The following is a 21,369-nucleotide window of genomic DNA, read 5'->3' as shown; positions in this document are numbered from 1 at the left end:
GAGAAATTGAGTTCTTTTCAACCAATATAAATCAAGCATGTGGGGACCTTAAAGACCATCTTTTTCCAGCCCCCTGCCATGGGCAGGGACATTTTCCACTAGCCCAGGTTGCTCAGGGCTCCATCCAGCCTGGCTTTGGACACTTGCAGGGATGGGGCAGCCACAGCTTCTCTGGGCAACCTGTGCCAGGGCATCACCACCCTCTGAGCAAAGAGTTTCTTCATAATATCCAGCCTGAAATCTAGAAAAATAGCACATCTTTATCTGTGGCAGCATCCCTCCTAGGATGCAGCCAGGGTTTTCTAGGTGCAATTTGATAGTTGTTGATCTGAGGTAAGTGTGTTCTGTGTAGACATAACTTAATCAAACTGGTTAACTCTTGGGAATGTATACTGAAGGGTGGTAGTTGAGGCACCTTTTAAAAAATATTGCTTTCCTTACTAGAGCTTTTCTAATGCCCAATACAACCAAGAGATCAGCCAGAGTCAAGGATCAGCTTGGTGTATTTGTTTTGTTTCTGTTTTACTGTACAAGCTGGTATTTTTAGAGATCGTGTAATCTCTGAACGCATTTGGGCATTTGTCTGAGAAGCCTTAGCTGTTCTTTTCCTCTCATATGTTAGCAGAGCATGCTCTGGTGGGCTTGTGCCCTGACCTGGCAGCAAGACCCATGCCATCCAAGTGGCTGTGTGAGTGTGCAGAGGACTGCCTGGGCAGAGCTCCCAGCCTGGTTGAGGCCTCCTGTTTTCAACTGTGCAGCGACTTATTTTTACAGCACTTTATCTGAAAGGAGAAGACAGAGTTTCAAGTTGTGTGGTACTGAATTTCCTTGCAGAAGATTCACTCTCTGCAAACACTCAGGCAGGTCTGTTGCTCTGAGAGCTCCTCATACAAGGGTTTGGGCTGCTGAAGACTCAAAGCAGCTTTCCAGGCCGGGAGAGGTTTTCTATAATCCAGGCTAACCGTGTATAGCCCTTTATCCCTGTCTAGTTGCTAAATTATGTATAGCAGTCTCATGTCTGCTTCTGGGCTGGCAGGGCTGAAGTCTCAGCTGTGGAGGCTGGTGATCCTGGCCTGAGAGCAGAAGTCCAGCTGATGCCACAGAGGATGGGAGATGAGAGTGCCAGGGCAGGATAGGGGGCACTGGAGCAGCTCCACCTCTCCATCCCCAGTGGTGTGGGCTGCCTTTCTCTATTCCCCCACATCCTCTGTGGTGCTGCTGCCTTTTAGCAGGTGCTTTAGTGAACTGGAGAGGCCTTAGTTCTATGGTTTGTTTGCTTCAATTATAGCTGACCATCCCTGAGGAGCAACTAAACTGCACATTTCCCTGTCCCTCTTCTGTGGGAGAGCGGTGAAAAGCTGCTCAGAGGGTGCTTGCTTTTTATTAGGTAGGTGGAAGGATGGAGCACAGCAGGGAGATGGCACTGAGCGAGGGGAGAGGGAGATGGGGTTAGGAAATGTCAAGCTGTTTGCCTGCTGTGTGCTGGAGCACGTCCTCAGACCGCTGGAGCAGCAGCTCGTGCTGGGGACAAGGCAGAGGTGGTGGCAAAAGGCAGGTTGGGCTCTGTGGGAGGCACTGCCCACACTGCTCCCAGCAGGGACAGCACATGGGGTGCCTTGGCTCAGGGCTGTGCTCACAGCTGTGTCCCTAGGGCTGGTGGCATCTGTGGTACCGGCTCTGGGAGCTGGTGGGGGGTAGATTTGCAAAGCCCTCTCTGGATGATGGCACCAGTGCTCACCTTTGCAGGAAGCAGCTCCTTCCCTTTGCCTTCCCCCCTCCCGACTCCTGGGCAGGGAGGACCAGGATCTAGCACCTTCCCGAGCATTTCCCCAGCAGGCCATGCCCGTGCCCTGTGCCCAGCCCGGGCACAGTGTGTGCTGTGCTCTGCCCCAGGAGGGCAGGCAGCAGTGCCGGTCCCTGGCGCTGGCAGCGAGGCCGCTATCGCCCTTATCGCTGCCTGCTTCATTATCCCTGACGCTGCGCCGGGGCTGGCATCCTCCTAATGGAATACAGACACCGCCGTGATTACCATCATTGCAAGAACTATAAGCACCAGACGATGAAATTTAACAACAGTAGGTGCAGCAGGGATGAGGGGAGAGATGGGAATCGTGCTGTCTCTGCTCTCTGCCTGTGGCCCCGAGCAGTCTCCATCTTCCAGCAGGATCTCTGGGGTTTGGCACTCCTTCTCCTCTCTTTTACCCAGCCACAGTGCTTTTTGCTCAGCCTGGACCACCTCACTGTGGTCTTGCTGGTCACTTATATTAGTGTGCAATTCTCCTCTAGGCTCCCACCACACCAGATGGGTCTGCTCTGTGTACACAAGGCAGGAGCAAATCTGCTCAAGGGTTCTCCCCATTCCTCTTCACTCATACTCTGAGCAGTGGGGAAAGGGCAGGACCTTGTTGTAGGTGAGATGACACTCAAATGGGGCCAGGCTGATGCTTTTCTGGGGGAGACCAACAGATCCTGAAGCTCCAGGAGAAGCACTAGATGAGCATCTGATACCTCTAACTGCAGGTATCCTCCTGCAGCATTTCTTGTACCGACTGATTCCCTTTGCAGAGGCCGTAGTGGATCACTGTACAAAGCTGATCCCAGGCATGGGCCTGGCTGCAGGAGCTTGAAGGATACCCCTGAACAGAGACCTTCCCTGCCCCATAACAGTGCCAGGTGGGAAAAACCTTTTGTTCTCCTGCTTGCTGGCCTTTGTGGGGCATGACATGGCACAGTCCCATTTGTGGGGCATGAGGGGTTGTCTCAGGTGTGCACAGCTGTCGTGCCTGCAGCGATGGGGTTTGGTCTTTGGCCTCCCTCACTGGGAGCACCCTGGCTTTGAGGTGGGATGCTCTGGGAGCAGGAAGGCAGACGCTCCTTTGCTGCACGTAGTACTTTGCTCTTTTGCAAACATGCCAGGTTTGCACTGTGATTAAATGCTGCTGTTTGGACTGCAGCTGTCCAAACCTGGTGTATTGGATTCATATAGGGGTGGGGAAAAAAATTAATTTCTGGAAGATGACTATTACCCAGATCAGGCGCCTTTCCAGCAGGAGCCAGAGCTCCACAGCTTCTCCCTCCTTGGCCCTGAGCACATCCCAGCTGGGGTTTGAGCTGTGGGTACAGCTGTATCCTGGCCCAGGGGGGCTGAGAGCTGCTGGGCTTACCCAGCTGCCGTGTTAGGGTTCAGATTTTTGGTTGCTGTTGTTCTTGAGTGGGGCAAAGGGGGAATCTTGGCAGGGAGGTGGTGCTGTGTAAGCACAGCAGAGTGGTGCTGCTTCCTGGGGGATGTGGAGCTGGAGGGAGAGGGAATAGGGGAGTCTGTTTTGAGTTGCAGGTGCACCCCACTATCCCAGCCCTCTCATCAGTGTCCTCATGTCCTGGGTAAGGGGGCTGGAGAGTGTTGGCAGGGGAGGCCAATGCCTGTAGAAGACAGCAAGGCTGAGGTTGGGGAGACAGTTTTTACTTTCTAGTGGTGCCCAGAGGCACAGGTGCTAATGTGCTCTACGTTGTTATTTTCCTTCATGTTTTGTCATCAGATACCTTGGCCCATGGGAGGTGTTGGCTCCTCTTGTGGCAGCTGAACAAGTGGTGATTTCTGCACTTGGGGAGGGGGGAGTATTTCTTTCACCCGTTTCCTTCTCAGGCTGCCAAGTTTCACGGTGCTGGGTGTGCTCGTAGGGAACTGGGAAGAGGCAAATGCTTTCTCTGAACCCTGACAGCTCCCTGGAAATACAGGCACAGAGGGAATTAATGGCAGAGATGAGCATCATTTGTTGTGCATTAGGAGCAAGGCAAACAACTGAATTTAGAGAATGGATGTGCTAAGGCAGTATCAGATCTGCCTCCTTGGCTGTGCAGGTGCTAGGAACATGTGCTGGCAATTGCTTGTGTTACCTGCTCTGCTTTTTAGTGAGGCCACTTAGCACTTCTGGGCTGGTTTAGACCATGCTTGCGGCTGTTTGTAATTGCACTATGTTTAGGACTATTTGGGATTAAATTTTTCGTGTTGCAGGTTGGCTTGAGCTGTTTGATTTTTCTCCCCCCACCTGCCACTGTTTGTTTTGGGTTTTTTCCTTTGTTTTTGTTGTTCTGTTGCAACTCAGTATTTTCTGTTGTTTTGCCAGTGTTAATATTCACACAGACACACACACACACTTGCCATATATTAGTTCACTTTCAGCATGGACCTTCTGCTGCTGCATCCAGTTTCAGCCCTTCCCAGACTTTTTATTGGGACTTGCAGTATATCATTTGGTCTCAGTCCCCATCCCCTGAGCACAGCAGCTTCCTCTGTGCTGCCTGAGGGCTCATCTCTCTGTAGGTAATTCAGAGGCTCTGGGCAGCCTTTCTCCTGTCCAGTAACTTCAGGTTTGCCATCCATGTAGAGCAGGGCTAACACAAGGGTGCTGCTTCTTGTTTCAGCGTGGCTGGAGCAGTGCAGGATTTGGCTTTGCTCTGTGTCCCGGCATTGCCACCCACCTGCATGCTGGGGAGGAGGCTGGGAGGGTTAGGGGTGTGTTCCTCAAAGGATTACAAAGTAAAACCCTATCTACCACGAACACCCAACCTGCACCCCCTTCTCCCCCAGGGTGCTGGCAGGGCTGGGTGTGAGGGCACCTACGTGGAATCAGAAGCAGCGGTTCCTTGACTCCGAGGTCACCGCTGTGACACGTTTCAAGCCCAAGTCCCAGAGCACTGGATCACAGGAGAATTTTGATGAGAATGGCTTTCTAATCTGGACCTTTTGCCATCACTAAGGAATGTTCTGGATGCCTTGGGCCAGAAAATACTGTTTGATTCAGCTCAAGGAAAAACTCAATATGGGAAGTGTCACCTTAGATGAAACCTGGCCATGTTCTGAACAACCCAAAGCAAAATTCTGCAGTGGAGAGCATGAAGTTCTCTGAATTGCCTGGAGCCCTACAGCCCTACAGTTTATTCCCCTGCCCGTCTGGGACGTTCTTATGCACGTATGGTCACTGTTAATTTGTCTTGGATTGTTCTAATTAACGCCGATGAACTGTTCAGCCAAGAACACTGCAGAGCTCTGCGGCTGCAGAGGGGCTGGAGGAACAGCTCCTGGTTTCTTTTTCTGTTCTGTCCTCCCTTGTGGACAGGCACTGTTTCTGTCCATGACCAATAGGAGCCCATTTTCTGTTTCATAATAGGAAAATACTAATGTCAGGACTCCCTCTGTACCCAAAGCTTTCTCCTTGAAGATTGCTCCTCTTTGCTTTCCTGATTGCTGCTGCTCAGCTGGAGGTATCGCGTCTTCCAAGCACATGACTTTGTTATGCTGTTACCAACCGAAGAGGGGAAAAAGAATATGAGAGAATATTGTTTTGTGTCAAGTGTGCCTCTCCTTAACCCCTTCTGTGCTGACATGGGGTGTTTTTATCTAGAAGATGTTTTTCTGTTTGCAATACAAGCTTTTTGATCTGAAGCTCAGAGTACGATGGAGCTCTGAAGTGAAGAACATCTAGAAATAGTTCCCCTCACCTCTGCTGAGACCCCACCTGCAGTGCTGTGTCCAGCTCTGGGGCCCTGAACATAAGAAGGATGTGGACCTGTTGGAGCAGGTCCAGAGGAGGACAACAAAGATGCTCTGAGGGCTGGAGCACCTCTCCTGTGGAGACAGGCTCAGAGTTAGGGTTGTTCAGCCTGGAGAAGACTCCAGGGAGACCTTAGAGCCCATCCATGCCTAAAGGGGCTCCAAGAGAGCTGGAGAGGGACTTTGGGCAAGGACCTGGAAGACAAGGGGGAATGGGCTTTGAACCGAAAGAGGGGAGGTTTAGATTGCATATTAGGAAGAAATGAATGGCTATGAGGGTGGGGAGGCCCTGGCACAGACTGCCCAGAGAAGCTGTGGCTGCCCCATCCCTGCAAGTGTCCAAGGCCAGGCTGGGATGGGCCTTGGAGCACCCTGGTCTAGTGACAGGTGTCACTTCCCATGACAGGGTGATTGGAGCAAGATGGTTTTTAAGGTCCCTTGCAACCCAAACTATTTTATGATTCTATGAAATCATTTCTGCTGGAGTCTTGGGGTACCTTTTGAATATCCTTGCTTAATAAAGCATCTTTTTTAGAGGCACTGTGCTCACGTAGCAAACCCCTACACTAAGATAGGAGTTGCCAAACTGATGTCAGTTATTTGGTTTGGGGACCAAAATTATTTGGGTGAAGCCCTTGGAGTCAGGTTGACTGGAAATTTAATGGTTGGAGTTGTCTTTCCTTGAAGACTGGCAGGTGTGGGACCTGTGAGAGCAGAGCCTTGGGGAGGGCACTGGAGCCTTGCTCCACACGTCTCTTAGGGGCTGAGGAGTCGGCGGGTGGCCTGAATCCCTCTGGGGAAAAACCCAGTTGCCTGGAGTGGAGCTAGGATGAAGCAACGGTGTATGTGGGCACAGGGCTGCCAGGAGAGGCTGCTGTCAGGAATTTTCTAGTGGCACGGAAGAAAGGAGGAGCTTGGGCAAAGCAGGGACTGCAGTGAGAGCTTCAGGAAGCAAAGTTGAAGCCTGAAGATTACCCCAGTAGGTCTGGAAGGGCTGTGCACAGCCAAAAGAGCAGCCCTTTCCTTAGTCTCTGAGCGTACTCCTGTGGCTTCAGCCTCAGAAACCGCTCTGTTTAACCAAAAAAGGCTCTGTGTGTGTCTGTCTGTGTCTGCTCCAGCTCTCGAATTCATCACCAGCTGCTTTCAGCAAACGGAGTCACTGCCTGCTCCAGCTTAGTATAAGGTCTGGAGAAGGAAAAGGGTGGGGAGTAAGTAGTTTCCCAACATATTAGAGGGTCTCATTGTGTCCTTGAGCTGTGTGATGTGGTGCTGTGTGGATCCTGGGCACCTGGCTGCCCGTACCTTTGTTTTTGCTGGCTCCTCCAAGTGAAATAGTTGTGGTATCAGCCTGGTGGGTGTCCCTGGCCAAGCCTCTCCCTAGCCCGTGGTGAAATGGTGTGGGTTCTGAGGCACATGCTTGTCATGTGGAAGCTGGTTGTTCACTGTGTGTGTCTGCGTGCTCCTCTGAGTCCCAGGGCAGATCTGGGCAGGGACAGGAAAATGTACCCTGAGAAATGGTTTCTGCAGCCCCTGGTCGTCTCTTCCTTGGTCGACGTGGCCAGGTCTGCAACAAAGCAGCAGTTACAGGCAGAGTCTGTAATGAAGCTCCAGCAAAGAGGGGGTTTTGTCCCGTGGGAAAGCATGATTCAGCTTCCACGGATCATGCAAGCTTGGGTAGGTGCCAGACATGCTTAGCATGGAATTTGCAGTTAAACGTGGAGTCAGCTAACTCCTTGGGGAGGTTCAGCTCTCCTTGGAGGGTTTTTTGCTCCCTTATGTCTTCATGCCTGGAGTTGAAGGTATTTGCATGTAGCTCGAGGATACAGAGAGAATCAGAATCCTACTTGCTTTTTGGTTTTCTTCATGTACCTTACTTAAAAAAAGCTAAGGCATGAAGGTTGTTTTTTTCCCCTAATCTCAGATGATTGCAATAAGCTCTCCCCTTTGACCCTGTGTTGGATGGACCTGGGTTTGCAGACAGATGGAGTTAACAAGTCACAAAATGATCTCAGGAGGTGGTGACTGAGGGGTTGGTGGTTGTGAAGTTGTATGGTGGGACTGATCCCTTCCTGTTGAGCTGGTGCTGATGCCAACAGCACTTCCCTTGGGCATTGTCTCCTTGTGTGATGTGGCTTGGAAAGACAAGCCTGTGGGTCACTGGCGCTGCTTTGGGTGCAAACATTCAAATCCAGGTAATTGCATCTGCCCTTCAGGATAATCCTGATATAGATTTGTGCCTCTCCCTGCCACAGCCTGGCCAAGTGCTGGACTGGTTGTAGAAATCCTCGTTTCCTGAGGGTGCCAAATTACTGTGGCTTGCTTAAAGACACAGTTTTTATCCTACTTCATGTGATCCCGTTGTTCCCATTGCTGGTGCTGGGGCTGCCCTGCCTGCAGCAGGTGCTGCCAGGTCTGCACGGAGCAAGCCCTGGGGGTGGTGCACAGGGGGCTGGGGGCAGGTGGAAAGTGTGGCTTGCACTTGCCAATTTCAGCAGGTGGCTTTGGGGAGCTGGTCAGTGGGATTTAGGGATGTGCCTGGGTGAGGGAGAGCACAGCAGGAAGTGCAGGGGCTCTGCTGGTGCTGCAGGGCCGGCTCAGCAGAGGCAGGGAGTGGGCAGTGCTGTGGGCAGCTCAGCTTTTGAGCGATAGGATGGGCTGCTCATGGCTTCAAGCATGAAGGCAGGCAGCTCTAAAGCCAGTGGTGTGGGCAGCAGGTCAAATGGATTTCTTTTTTCTGGTGGCAGAGCTTTTCTCCCCTTACTCCCTCATTTCCAAAGTTTATATTGTTACTTAATCCACATTGCGAGAATTCTTTTTCAGAGGATCGGCTTTTCTGTGGGCAGACTGCTGTATTTCTCTCTAATATTGACCATCTTTCTTTCTCTTGCTTCCCTTCTTAGATCTACAATGAAAATAGAAACCTGTTTGAAGTCAAGGAGAACGTGCCCAGGAAATTGGTGGAGAAGGTTGCAGGGGACATTGAGAGTCTCTTGGCCAAGAAAGTCCGTGCTTTGAAGGTAAGGAGATGGGCCTGTGTGCCAATCCTTTGATGGAGATGCTTGGTTTAAAGAAGAGGGTTGGTACTGGTGCAGCATTGTGATCTCAGCTTCAAGGTGATTTCTGTGGTTGTGTGGCCTTTTCTGGGAACTGCATCCTGCAGTTGGGCAGGTTCATATGGAGTACGTGAGGCAAGGACGTTGTCCCCATGGGTGTCTGCATACAGTACTGGCCTACTGTCCTATTTTGTAACACTCCTTTTAAAATGAGCTCATTTTATCTGTAGTGGAGCAAGGTGACCTGATTGTGGTGCTGGTCAGTAAAACCTGGCAGTGGCTGCCGTGCTCTGGTACTGCACTCTCTGCTACTGGGGAAGAGACAAGAGAACCCTCTCCTCTGCAGAGGGGTGTGGGTACTTCACCTCCAGGAGCTGAGGTGTCCTCTCAAAAACACGAGTGGCATGAAATTGTGCCATGGGTACCTGGCACTGTGGCCAACTGGATACAGGTTGTAGGTTGATTCACTGAAAGGGCGTCTGCGGGGAAAGGGGAAGGCTTGGAGCAGGTAGTGTAGCTGTTGTGTCCATATAGGGACTGTAGCCAAAAAAGACTTGGCCATCCTTCAACCTGACAGGCAGGAATGGGAGCACAGGAAAAAGTGCTGTGGTGAGGGAAGGGGTGTTGAAGTAACTGAGGTGTAACTAAGGCTGTCAGAGTTTGGAAGTGACCTGTCTCAAAGGCTGGGTAAGAAGTAGCTCAGAGAAGGGATTTGGGTGAAAGAAGACTGTTGTTTGCTCAATTCCTGACTTTGAAAAGTAAAGAATAATCCTGCTTGGGATTCACACTAAGTGTTTTAACTTCAGTGGAAAAAGCTGAAGTGGGGATAAATAGGTGGACACTGCCAGCACTGTATTGGGGATTGTGGAAGTGAAAACCAGGGAGATGACTTTTTTTTCTTGATGTGAGCTTACATTCTCCTGTTCATATAGTTTGTGTGCATGCTTGAGTATTTATCATATTAAACAATCCAGAGATGTGCAGCACCTATAGATGCTGGAGGAAGACATGGGGGGCAGAAGTCAGTTGCCAACTTGATACACACCCGAACCACACGTGGCTCCTGTGGGATGAGCAGGGTAATAACCCTGAGTTACACATCAAGTCTGCTGGGTGGTTCCACTGTGACATTTGAATTCAAGCTCATCAGTCACTGTGTTTTTCCTTGCCCTTTGCTCTGAGTCACACAGCCTTACAGAGAGTTTGTGCATCTTCTGGTGCTGGATCAGGGGTTGAACTGTGTCCTTGGTAGAAATGACCTTGTTTATCTTCCAGTTTGCTTTGCTTTGTTTTGGGATTCTGGGCAGGAGAGGCTGGTGTGCTGTGAAGGGCTTGCCTGATGCTGGACCTGACACAGGAGTGATTCTGGCAGTGCTGGTTAGATAACAGCACTTGGTGCTGTCTTACAGTGGGAACAATGATCTGCTGACCTGAATTAGTCCCTTCAAGAGGACTCCTTCAGAGAACACTCCTGGATGGAGCAGTCTTTTACATCCAGCTTGCGTGCCAGTTCTTGACATCTTGGCTTGGTGGCACTGACAACAAAATCTGCAAATAGGGAAGTTGATGGAGGAGGAGAAATTGAATCTTCTGAATTTCTACCATGAGCTAAGCTGCCTTGAAACAGTGGGGCTCACACAGCTCCTTCTACTCTCCAGCCTGTGTTTTCTCCTGTCTCAGCTCTCCCCTTAGTTGAATCATCTCTCCTGGAGTTATTTCCTCCCCTTCTCCCATGACTCACGAGAGTGATGATGACTTCTTGAAACACGTTTTCCATCGTCTGAGTCAGGTGGGACTCCATGTATCAGCGAGGGCAGGTGAGGAGGGAGAAATGGAGCCTCTCCTTGATGTAGGAATTGCCATGTCACTCAGGTGCTCATTCCACTGAAAAGATGCATCCCTGTCTCCTTTGATGCCTGAGAGGGAAGGGGTATTGCCTGGGCCTCGGTGGTGCTTTGTGGGAAGGTGCCAGCAAGCCTTTGGGCACACACCATGGGTGCACAGCTCAGAGCACTGCTCTGATTAGGTGGTGATTCAGTCCCGTCATCAAAGAACCTGTTTTCCTCTAAGTGAAAATATTAATGTGTCTTTATTAAAGTCAGACTATGTGCAGAGCATTTGTTAATAATACATAGTTTCTTACCTTGTGTGGTGCATTTCTAAAGAGCAGAAATCAAGCACAAGGAAACCAAAGCTGTCTGTCTGGCCCTGGCAGCCATGGGGCAGCGCTGTGGCACAGGTCTGGCACTAGCAGGACATTCTGATTTCCCACATACATTTTGGAGGAGTGCCAGACAGAGGGGTGTGTGGCAGAGAGGGTAATTGCTTCCTAAAATAAAGCATCTACAAGTGACTGGTTGTTTGGATGCTGTCTCTCCCTTTTTGTTCCAGAGCATCATACCTGATGACAGTCTCATCACAGGACAAAAAAATTCCTAGGAAGTTCTTTTTGCAATCCCCACCTGTTCCACCTGGCACTAGAGGTCATTATCTACAGCTGGGTCCTGGGGGACTTCTACCCTGTGTCCTACACAACAGCTTCTGTTTGACATGGATTTGCATCAGCACTAACTGCCCTTTTCCTCCGCATCATCCAGTGTCCTTTCTCCACGATGATTTCACTGCTTCGAGCCTGGCCTCAGTCTCCTTTGGGCTCTGTAGTTCCAGCTGCTTTTTATTCCCAAGCTTTATCAGGAGGGGAGGTAAAAGAGATGGTCTTCAATACTGAAAGTGCAGCTGGTTTCCTCACTGAGTGAGCCAGGGCAAAGCCATCACCCAAAGGTGTGCAGGGGGTGGCTGCCAGTTTCAGGTTCCCAAACCCAAGGAGTATTTTTCTCTCTTCCCCTTTCTTTTCTCTGTGAGGTCTTCCAAGGATTCCCCAATTCACCTACAGTAAGTTGTCTTCCTCCAAAGCCTCAGTGGCTGTGTTTGGTGAGGCTGGTGAAGATAAGCCATTTCTCCACAGAGAGGGAAAGAAGTGTCAAACAGTGCTGGAAGGAACCTCCCTTGCCATCAAACACGGCCCTTGCCTTCTCCATGTGCCCACAGTGGCATCTCCTCTTCCCTTCCCTGTACTGTTTGCTGTTCCTGCTTCATGCTCTGCCAGCTGCTCTTCCCTGCCCTGCCACATCCCTGGATACTCCAGCTCTGTCTGCTGCTCGTGGTGGCTGAGGAGACCTTGGCAGCCCCTGTGGACACCCCAGATCTGATTCTTTTGCAACACTGTGTGAAAGGCACAAGTGATGCCTCCAGGTCTATCTCTTCCCGAAGCCCAGCAGACTGGGGGAGAAGGAAGTTGTGATTTTTTGGGGGGAGGAGGCTGAGAGATGGAAATTTTAGATCTTAGGCTATGTTTTAAACTTGTTTCTACTTTTTATACAGTTCTTGCGAAGGCTGCTTTTGGATGCTGACAGCTTCATCCTTCACATATTTAACCACAGACAATTTGCTTTGCCTCCTGAGAGCAGCACATCCCACAGCTTACTGAGTGGGTTATGCCCTGAAGTGAGCTATTCACACACCATGACCTGCCTAAAGATTATTGTCTGTGCTGGTGTTCTTCCCCCCTCTCCAAAAAGAGGCCTCCAGATCGATCCATAAAGCACAGTGTGAATGCCCATGGGCTGTGGTGCTGCCCCACTGGGGTGCTGGTGACACGGTTGGGCTGGTATTTTTCCCAAAGAGCTGGTTCAGGTTTGGGTGTTGTACATCACTGGCAAAATCTTTTGGGATAAGGTGAAGTCTGTTTTATTTCCCATGAACCTCAAGTGTGGGCAGTGTCAAATACAACCTGTGGAGCAGAAGGGCAGCAAAGTGGCATTTTGCACATCAGAGAATTTACAGTGTGCATTTTGTATGTCTGTCTGTATCTTACATATGTATGTATAAGTACTTTCAGGTCTATGTACTTGCAGCAGGTTCAGTGCACCTTGTGTGGCTCAGCTGATGAGAGCACTAACAGCACTTACAGCAGTAGGAGAAAAGTTTGGGGTTTTTTATTTATTCTGTTGTTGTGAAATTTAACAGCGTATTTTTGTTGCTGTGTAACGAGCATCTGGGGGCAAGGAGGTGCTTGCTAGCAGTGCTCAGAGGTGCTGTTCCTTCAGCTAAGGTGTAGAAGGTCACAGTGTCTTTCACTGAAGATACTCAGATTTTCCTGTAAAAAGAACAGGAGAACCTACTTGACACTGGACATTTTCTTTTGGCAGAAAAGGGAATACAAAGGACAGGCCTGGGGATTTTCTGTGTTGTGAAGGCATCCTGCAGGGAGGTCTGGTTGGGTTTCCTGTGGCTACAAAGCCTGGGTGAATACAGCTCTAGAAGTTTGTGGTGTTCCCATCCTCCTTTACCTTGGAGAAGGTGGCTGGAAAAGCTGGAATTTGGTGCACAGTGAAGATGGTTGATCTCAAGATGAGTAAGGCTTGGGGCTTTTTACTGCTGTATTTTGCTGTTTTGTCTCTGATTTCCTCCCCTCACCTTCAGGCTTGAGCTTTCCCACTTACTGGCACCTTTTCTTGCGTATTCCTTCTGATGGGATGGTGCAGTTAGTACCTGACCATGCTTTAGGACCCTCTGATGGAGGGCAAAGTGGGATTTTGGTGTCCTACCACAAAATACTTAACCAAACCGGCTTCTTGGGATGAAACTGGTCAGCAGGGGCATCATGGGAGGGAGGAGCTGAGGCTGGTTGTGCTTTCAGTCCTGGTTGAACGCTCGGTGCATTGCCGTTCAGCTGGGACTAGTTCCAAGCTCCATTTGCGTCTGGCACGAGCATAAATCAACAGTGCAGAGGGGATTTAATTGGACAGGTTTATCCCTTTAACGATTCTGATAGGCCTGAGATTTCCCTTGCAGGTATGTGGTGAAGGGAGTCTTTATCAGCTCTTCTGCTCCCTGATAGGGACAATAAAAGGTGTCACTTGTCTGAGGAGCTGCAAAAAATTGGCACGCAGCAAAGCATCTCTCAGCCCAGTTCAGAGCATCTCCCCGCTCCCTCCTCTCTCAGCAGCAGAGTCACTGACCTCGGTCATGGCACAGGCTGGTAGGAAATCACCAGGAAATCTTCCCTCCTTTGCTGCTGGGGTTGTTGCTGTCCTCTGGTCGTGGTAGCAGACAGTGAAGGAGACCAGCATTCAGCAGGAGCAGCCCTGAGGCTGTACTGGATTTCTCTCCTCCACTGCTGGCAGTGCAAGGTCCCACTGCCATTCCCCTGCCCTGCTGAGCTGTGTGAAGGATGTTCTTCCAGGTGCTTGTTGGCCAAGTAATTGGAGTGTTTACCTGGACAGGAGAGGGGGACCCTCTTGAGCTGCAGTACATGAGGGGTCCAGGTTGGGTGGCAGTATGTGATGCTGCATGGAAACCCTGGGGGGTTTTCCTGCTCCAGTGTGGTACAGCACACAGGTTTTACCTGTGTGGGGCCTTCTGGGCATGCCAGAGCTCTGGAGCTGGTGGAGGAAGGACCACAACCCACAGCAACCTTGTGCATGCTGAAGTACAAACCATTTAAAGGCATGGTCTCTGTGCTTTCCTGTTTCACAGCGACAAATCTGTCCCTCTTCCCGCTTCTTTGCTAATTGCTGGTTGGTGGCTTTTGTTTCTAATTCTATTTTTAATTCGCTCCTAATCAAATCCTGGCTGACAGTCCCCGTGCATTTGTTTGTTTATTTATTTATTTATTCATTCGTGCATGTGTGTGTCTTCTCCTGCCTCACGATTGTTCTTGCGCTGGACCTGCTCCAGTAATCCAATTTGAATCCAATCTCCCAGGTCTGGAATTCTAATTTACAGATTGCAGAGGGGAGTCGAACAATGCCCACACACCAGGATGGGGGTTGATTGTCTAATCTAATCAAGGACAATCAGATGTTTGTAACAAGTCTATCAAACCTGTATTGGGCCAGTTTGCCGAGCAGTGTAACCAGCTTTCTTAATAGCACTAACACGATTTAGGGCTTCCTGCACTTTCATGCAGATTATGTTGAACGTTTCCCTTTCTTCTCCCATGAGCACTTGGCAGCAGCCCAGCCCGATGGGCTTTACAACTTCCTAAGCTGCTCGGTGCCCTTTGCAGCAGGGGAGGTTTATGGGCTCCTGCTGCTGCCTCCCCTGGCACTGCCATGCGCTGGAGGTTGAGGGGTCCTGGCATGATCCTGTTTTGGGACACACATGCAAGGTACAGACTCAGTACCAGCAGTGCCTCTGGAGTCACGGATGGGGGAGTGAAAAGCAGTGGTCCTGATCTGATGAAATACTCAGTCTCCACAGCAGATCCCAAGCCCCTTGCCTTGCTGTTGGTTAAGAACAGATGAAGAAACCTGTATCCTCGCTTGTCCTTGGCAGACTGAGGCTGTTGTTTCTCGCTGTAAGAAGTCTGGACAGTTGCTGTTTAAAGAAAACTCCTCTCTGTGGTTTTTGTGGGATGCCCTCTTCAGGCCCTGGAGCAAAAAAGGAGGCAAAGCCAGCTCTGTAAACAAGCTGATATCTCTTAGTATAGCTTTCCAACCCAGAGTGGAGTTACTTTTACTGTGCAAATAAATAGTTGCCTGACTTTCCCCTTCCCAAAGACTGAAATATCCATCTAGTCCCTTACCCTGTCAACCAGAGGGTGAACTGGTTCTCACACTCCAGGGCTGTACCACTTAGCTCTGCGCTTGATGCCTTTGCCCAGGGATTTATTTTAGGCTTGTGGATTCCCCCCCTGCCCCAGAGCCCCTTCCCTTGGAGGGCACTGTGTGCTGCACTGCTCCCTGAGGCAGGAATGCTGCGGGGGGAACTGCTCCTCCCTGCCCGTGCCTGTGGAGCATCCGAGGTGGAGGTTCCCGGTCTCGGGTCACGCAGCTGTGCTGGGAGTTTTAGCTGGGCTTTTAGCCCGAGCAAAGCCTGCCCTCCTGCCCCCTCTCCGAGCGCTGCCAGGCTGGTTTGCACGCACAGGGAGGAGGACTGGGAGCTCCCTGGAAGGGGGGGTTAACCTTTTATTTGAGGGTTTAATTGCTGTGCGTGCCTTGTCTTCCTGCGCTGTGAGGAACCCAGACACCCCTGAGACCGAGTGAAGGGAAGGATGAAATGGTCCTTAAAGGGGGTTTACTGCCCTTCCTCAGACTGTGTAGTGTATTTGACAGCAGTTTGCATGTTGTTTTTCGGTTTTTCCTGGTTTTTCCAGCACGGGAGCAGCGCTCTAAGCAGAGGGGGAGGTAACTGAAGCTATCAGTGTGGGCAGGAGATTTGCAGCAGTTGTGTCAAAGCTCAGATCCCTCAGCTTGGTCTTTACCCCCATGAGCTCCCAAGGCCTGGCGGGGCTCGTTCTGTGCACTAAGGGGAGGTGTTTGGGGATGGTTGAAAGGGTAAAAGCAGATGGGTGTGACTTACTGGTCTATCTGTATATATGATCAGGTATAAAGTGGTCAGTCATGCCTTAGAGGAGGGGGTCTCCAAAGGAATTAGCACCAGGGAAGGGAATTACCATTTAATTCTTCACAGAGTAACCTTTAAACATGATTGGGAAGATATGCTTGCAATGATAGCAAAATAAAAGAAACCATGTCACTGAAAAAGGGATTTATTTGAATTTTCTTGGTTAATTTTGGCATGAGAAAATGCATTTCCATGGCAGTTCAGTAGCTGGAGTTGGTTCCGCACCCTGTCCTGTGACTTTGTAATCTGTGCATCGTGGGAGAGGGTGAGAGAAAGATGTTTATTTTTCCAGGGTTGCCTGTAGGTTTGCAGAGAGTGTGTGCTTCTGCACTTACAGATCTGCTCTCCGTGCCTGGGACTTCAGCCCCTGCCCTCCATGCCACTGTACATCCTCAAGGAGCTCTCTGAAGCCCAAGATCTTGGGCAGAAAAAACTCCAACCAATTTATTCTTGTTTCATGTTTTTCCCCCTGAATGTCTCAAATGCATCATCTGGGGTGGAAGGCTCTTATATTGAATGGGAGTAATGGACCTGGGAAGAAACGCTGAATCATTTGGAATTCACTTCAGGTGGAATGAGGATTTTTTTTTTTTAAGGGTTTCATCCTCAGGCTGAACTAAAACTCAGTTATTTGTATAGCTCTGTTTACAGACAGGTAGTGAAGTTAAAGCCTCTCAATGATTGAGGGGGTGGAGGCTTGGTCCTGGAGGTTAATGGACTCGCACGAAGCGCTTTTGTCTCAAAAGCTCTCTTCAAATCCCGCCTTCTTTTCCTAAGGAAGGTGGATTGAGCAGGTCTCATTTCTGCAGCCCACGAAAGCCGGATCAGCTTTGGCACCGTTTATCTGGGCAGGTCTCTGCACCAGAGTCCTGTGACTGGAGTAGTGGGGCCGGCTGTGGGTGAGGGACAGGAGGCAGCCTTGAGGAGGCCTTCAGTGATGAGGATTCAGCTTGGCTCCGGGCTAGGGGTGCTGTGCTGCTCCACACCAGCGTGCTCCCTGCCCCGTAGGATGGGGCCTAGCAGGACTGTGCTTTCTGCCCCACAGAGACAGGCTTTGCATCCGCTGAAGCTTTCGTGGAGCGAGTCTGAAATCCGTCAGCATCCCGCCCCACCCCAGAGCAAGGAGCTGTTATATATTCCTAGAGCAGCTGATGTCCGTTAAACGTTTGAGTGACACTACAACGTGTAAAATATCATTGATAAGGATCTAGCAAATCTTAATAAAAAAAAATATATAAAAAAAGGCGACAAGAATGTAAATTGCACATACAATTGTGATAAAGAGCCAGAGATAACATTAAAGAGATTGTATCAATTTAATGCAAGTTTCGTGCCAAAGCCTGTCATCTGCTCTTTGAAGAGGAGTTGCTGGGAGCTGTGGTATTCCAGCAGACAGTGCTCAAATCATCCCAGTGCTCTGGAGCGGCCGTCCCTGCAGCCGGCGTGCTGCGTGGAAGCTGTCTGCTCGCTGGGGATTAATGGAAACCTTCCCTGCCTCTACAATAAAAATAGTGTTCCTCGGAAAAAATAAAGTGCCCTTCTGCCTGCTGGCCTTTGGGTCCCTCAAAACGCAATTAAAAAGCAGCTTAATACAGCCTGGCAATGAGAAATCTGTCAGCGTTCAGAGGCACCATCTGAAGTGAAAGCAAGATGAAAAGGTTGTGAGCAAAAATATTTAACCATGTACCTGCCTGCCTGCTGGGGCTTGTGGAGCCCCTGGATGAACGGGGATGTGGCAGGGGGGGCTGGAATTGGGTTAACTGGGGGAGCTGAAGCAGCTCCACAGGCACAGAGCTGGGCTGGATCAGTGCATGGGAGAGCTCATCCTTAACCCTTTGTGTCTCTGCTTGCCTGTGCCTGCCAGTCACCTCTTTTCTGGCTGGTGTTTCTCCTTTACGTCCTTGGTTTCTGTCCCTCCTCTGCTGTTTTGGGTGTGTTACATCCCTGAAGGTGGCTGGGTGACGTGGCAGTGAAGGCTGTTGGAAGTACCTTGACAGGTTTGCTGGAGGTGGTAACTCCAGTTTTCTGTGCAGGGCTGCTGGCTGTAGGTCAGTGTTTGTGCCTGCCAAAATGTCTTCCCAAAATTTTAAGCATATTAATGGGTGCTAAAGTTAATTTCAAATGAGGGAAAGGGGGGTTCTGCAGGCATGAAAATGTTAAAAAAAAAAAAAAATCCTTTAAGTGAAGCCGGTAATTCCATAGCAAAAGGGGGTTATAAAGGCTGGGAGTGAACAACCCATCTAGATAGGGATGAGAAGGCAGGGCTCCAGTGCTTGCCTGGTTTTGGTACTGAAAATCAAAATGAACCATCATCTTTGGCTGTCCCACGTGTGCCGTTTGTGTGCCACTGCTTGTACGAGGTCTGAGTTGCAATCCCACGTTGGCTCTACACAAAGAGCTGCTGGAGCAACAACTTGTTGGGAGTAGTGCTGGAAGCAGTGTTTCAGCGGGATGCCAGTAGATGGCACAGCTTTTATATCAGCTCATTATATAGGGAGCAGACGCTGGTCCGTGCTGTTCCTATTGCTAATCTTAGCCGTGCCTCGCTCTCCACTCTCACAGATGAAGACGTGTCTGCTGGTGTGCCAGCAACTGAGGAACTGGGAGATAAGATGTGGCAGATGTTGAGCTTTGCAATATTGGGGGGCAGTGGGAAACCATGGTGGGGAAGAGAAGATAAGCACCGGTGTGCTTGGGTGAGTGTGGGAACTGAGAAGCAAACTTCAAGGTGATGGCAGTTTGGGCTTCCCAAGTGCATTCCAGCAAGTGATTTATTCCATTAGGATAGATGTATTTGACCACTTCAGCATTATGCATAGGGAAACTGAGGCCTGGGCAGATCATTCTTTGTCTTTGGTACACCTGGGAATAAGAGCTGTGTTTCCTAATTAAGTTCTGGAACTTTTAGCTACAAGGTGTCCTTCATGCATGATTAGGACAATAACATCTCCCTGGAGCTCAAAGCTCCTTCTCTCCTCTCTGCCTGGGTTTGGTGCTATTGTTCCCTGGCCACTTCAGGCTTTGAATGTGAATTTTTTTAGCAGTTGGCAATTTTTTGCACCCTTCTGAAAGAATAAGAGTCGAATGCATCGTAAGTCTTCTGCCTGCAGGATGTTGCCCAGCTGTTTTGTACCTCCCCTCAAGCAAAATAGCCCTCTGGCCCACTCAGGATAGGCATGTGGATTTTGGAGAGGCATCCACTGGAGTTTTGAAGCTCGCTCAAATGCAGCAAGACAGCCCTGAAATAGAGAGGGAGGCTGCCCATCCCTCTGCTCCCCTGTCCTGGGACACGTGCAGAGACCCCAGCATTAGAGGCAAATCTTTCTTCCTACCTTCTGCCTGCTTAAGAAGTTCTTTTCATGACTGAAATTGATTCTTGCGAGTGGATGGAAAGGATATATCCCAGATCTTGAGGGCCTGGAGTGCATGTAGAATATAAACCAGAGTATATGTATGTGCAGCTGTAAATAGAGTTGTCACTCTAAAAGAAATGGGGTTTCTAGTGCTTGTCAGATCATTTTAAAACCATTTTTATTACTAGATTACATTCTGAGATAAAGTTTATTGTAGCAAAAAAGAGGGAAGGTGTAGGATTTGACTGCAGATTTGGAAATACACTTAAAACTTATGAAGAGTTTTTGAACCTCAGCTGAGGGCAGACTGTCTGCTTCAGGGTTTTCCTGCAGGGCATCTCCAGCCCAGCACATTTAAAGGAAGATCTCCTGATTCTGATGCGAACTGTGCCCTAGCATGTCACCTTTTATAATCAAGAAATGATGTACCATGCAGCCATTGGCACAGGAGCTCCAGCTCACCAGTCTGTGTCCTGCATACGGAGCAGAAACCCTTCCCAGGCCTCCCTCAGTTCCCTGAACGTGGCTCTAAAACAACTGCCCTAAGAATTCTGTGTCAAAACTGAAGATCAGTCCTGGCATATGTTGACTTTCTTCTTTCCCTTCCTCTCCTCCATGACCGTTGCTTCTAAAACATTTTGCTCTTGTTATTTCCTTTGTCTCTTCTCTTGCTTCTGGTGCTACATCTGCAAGTAACAGAAAACACTGGGTAGGTGCCAATTCTTTTCTTAGCTATTCCTTGCAGATACCAGTAGCAGCCTTTCTCTAACCCAGCCTCTTCTCTCTTTTCCTCCTCGTTGTTCCTAATGGTATTTGTCTATTTTTATATGTACCAGTGACAGAGTTAACAGGGTCTTGTTCTCCTGGGGCAGCACGCCAGAGAAAATGGCAGTCATCTCCTCTCACCAGGCTTGGGCTTCAGAGTTGTGCTGTTTTCCATCTACCAGCCCCATATCCCATCCTAGTTTAGGGAACCACAAGGCACATCACAGACTAGGTGCTGGAAGAAGCAGCAGCTTTGCAAGCACCATCTGAACACTGCAGCCCCTTGCAGGGAGGAGGTAGCTGGAGTGGTGAGAAGAAGGTTGTATTTAACCCTGCACCTTGTGCAGACCTGAGTTTACCATAACCTCTGGCCACGAAAAAAACATTTCTTTTGCATACAGACTAATGCAGGTAGTCTACACTGCCTTGATGCTCAAGCTTTTCTGTTTCCCACCCCCAGCCGTCTCTAACCCAGAACCTCTGCAAAGTCCCATTCTGAGGAGCTGCTTTGCTCCCTCTGTGCTGAGCATCCCTAAAACCTGAGCATAATAGCATCCCTGCTAATTATATCACTGCAGATTTATTTCATGGTAATATTATAGCTGGCCTCAGGCATCACCACTATCATTGGAAAACATCGAACGATCACGGCTCCTTGGCTGCCTCCATTAAACCTGGGAGAAGCGTCTGGGCCTGTTTATAAGTTTGCCTTTTGATGAGAGCCAAGGATTGATGAGCTGGTGGGTGCGAGAAACGTGCCCTGGAGGGAAGCTTACCCTGTCACAGCAGCCATGAGGTGCAGATGGCGGCATCGCTGCCTGGCTGCAGACACGGCTGGGAAGCGGGAGCCGGGTGGGAGCGGCACCTTTATCTCCGCAAGGCAGGCCTGGCCCCCACCCCTGCAGCACCATCCCATGCCCAGGATGGCTCTGGGCTCCAAACCAGTGCTGCTGGTGGCTTTGGTTGGAGCTGCTCCCAGGGAAGGAAGTGTTTCAAGTAAGCAAGTAATCTTGTGATGCTTTCTGCTGAAGGTCTTGGAGGTAGGGTGGAAGAAAAGGCACAAATAGCAGGCTGATTTTCAACACCAAAAAAAAAAGGAGAAAAAGAATTCAAGAGTTTTCTCTGTGTTTTCCTCACTAGAAATAAAATGTCGAGGCTGATGTGCTGAGTACCAAGGCCTTCTGTTACGAGTGTGGGTTGTAGGTCAGCACTGTGTCCCCAGGGCTGTTCTGTTCTT

At 49.8% G+C, this 21,369-nt stretch overlaps 1 protein-coding gene across 4 annotated transcripts in view; it reads left to right on the top strand.

Moving 5' to 3' along the window:
• CACNA2D2 (calcium voltage-gated channel auxiliary subunit alpha2delta 2) overlaps window positions 1-21,369 on the top strand; it is a 231,492-nt gene that overhangs the window by 99,667 nt on the left and 110,456 nt on the right. For all 4 annotated transcript variants that reach the window (XM_027886436.1, XM_027886437.1, XM_027886433.1 and 1 more), the window contains one exon: window positions 8,452-8,568. In XM_027886436.1, the coding sequence (XP_027742237.1) occupies window positions 8,452-8,568 (117 nt within the window). The remainder of the gene's footprint in view (window positions 1-8,451; window positions 8,569-21,369) is intronic.

This window comes from Empidonax traillii, unplaced genomic scaffold (genome assembly GCF_003031625.1).
Source record: "Empidonax traillii isolate 1590-97213 ecotype Southwest subspecies unplaced genomic scaffold, ASM303162v1 scaffold187:size1931383, whole genome shotgun sequence".
Lineage (NCBI taxonomy): Eukaryota > Metazoa > Chordata > Aves > Passeriformes > Tyrannidae > Empidonax > Empidonax traillii.
The sequence above is the reverse complement of the archived record's forward strand: the minus strand, read 5'-3'. Positions and strand labels throughout refer to the sequence as shown.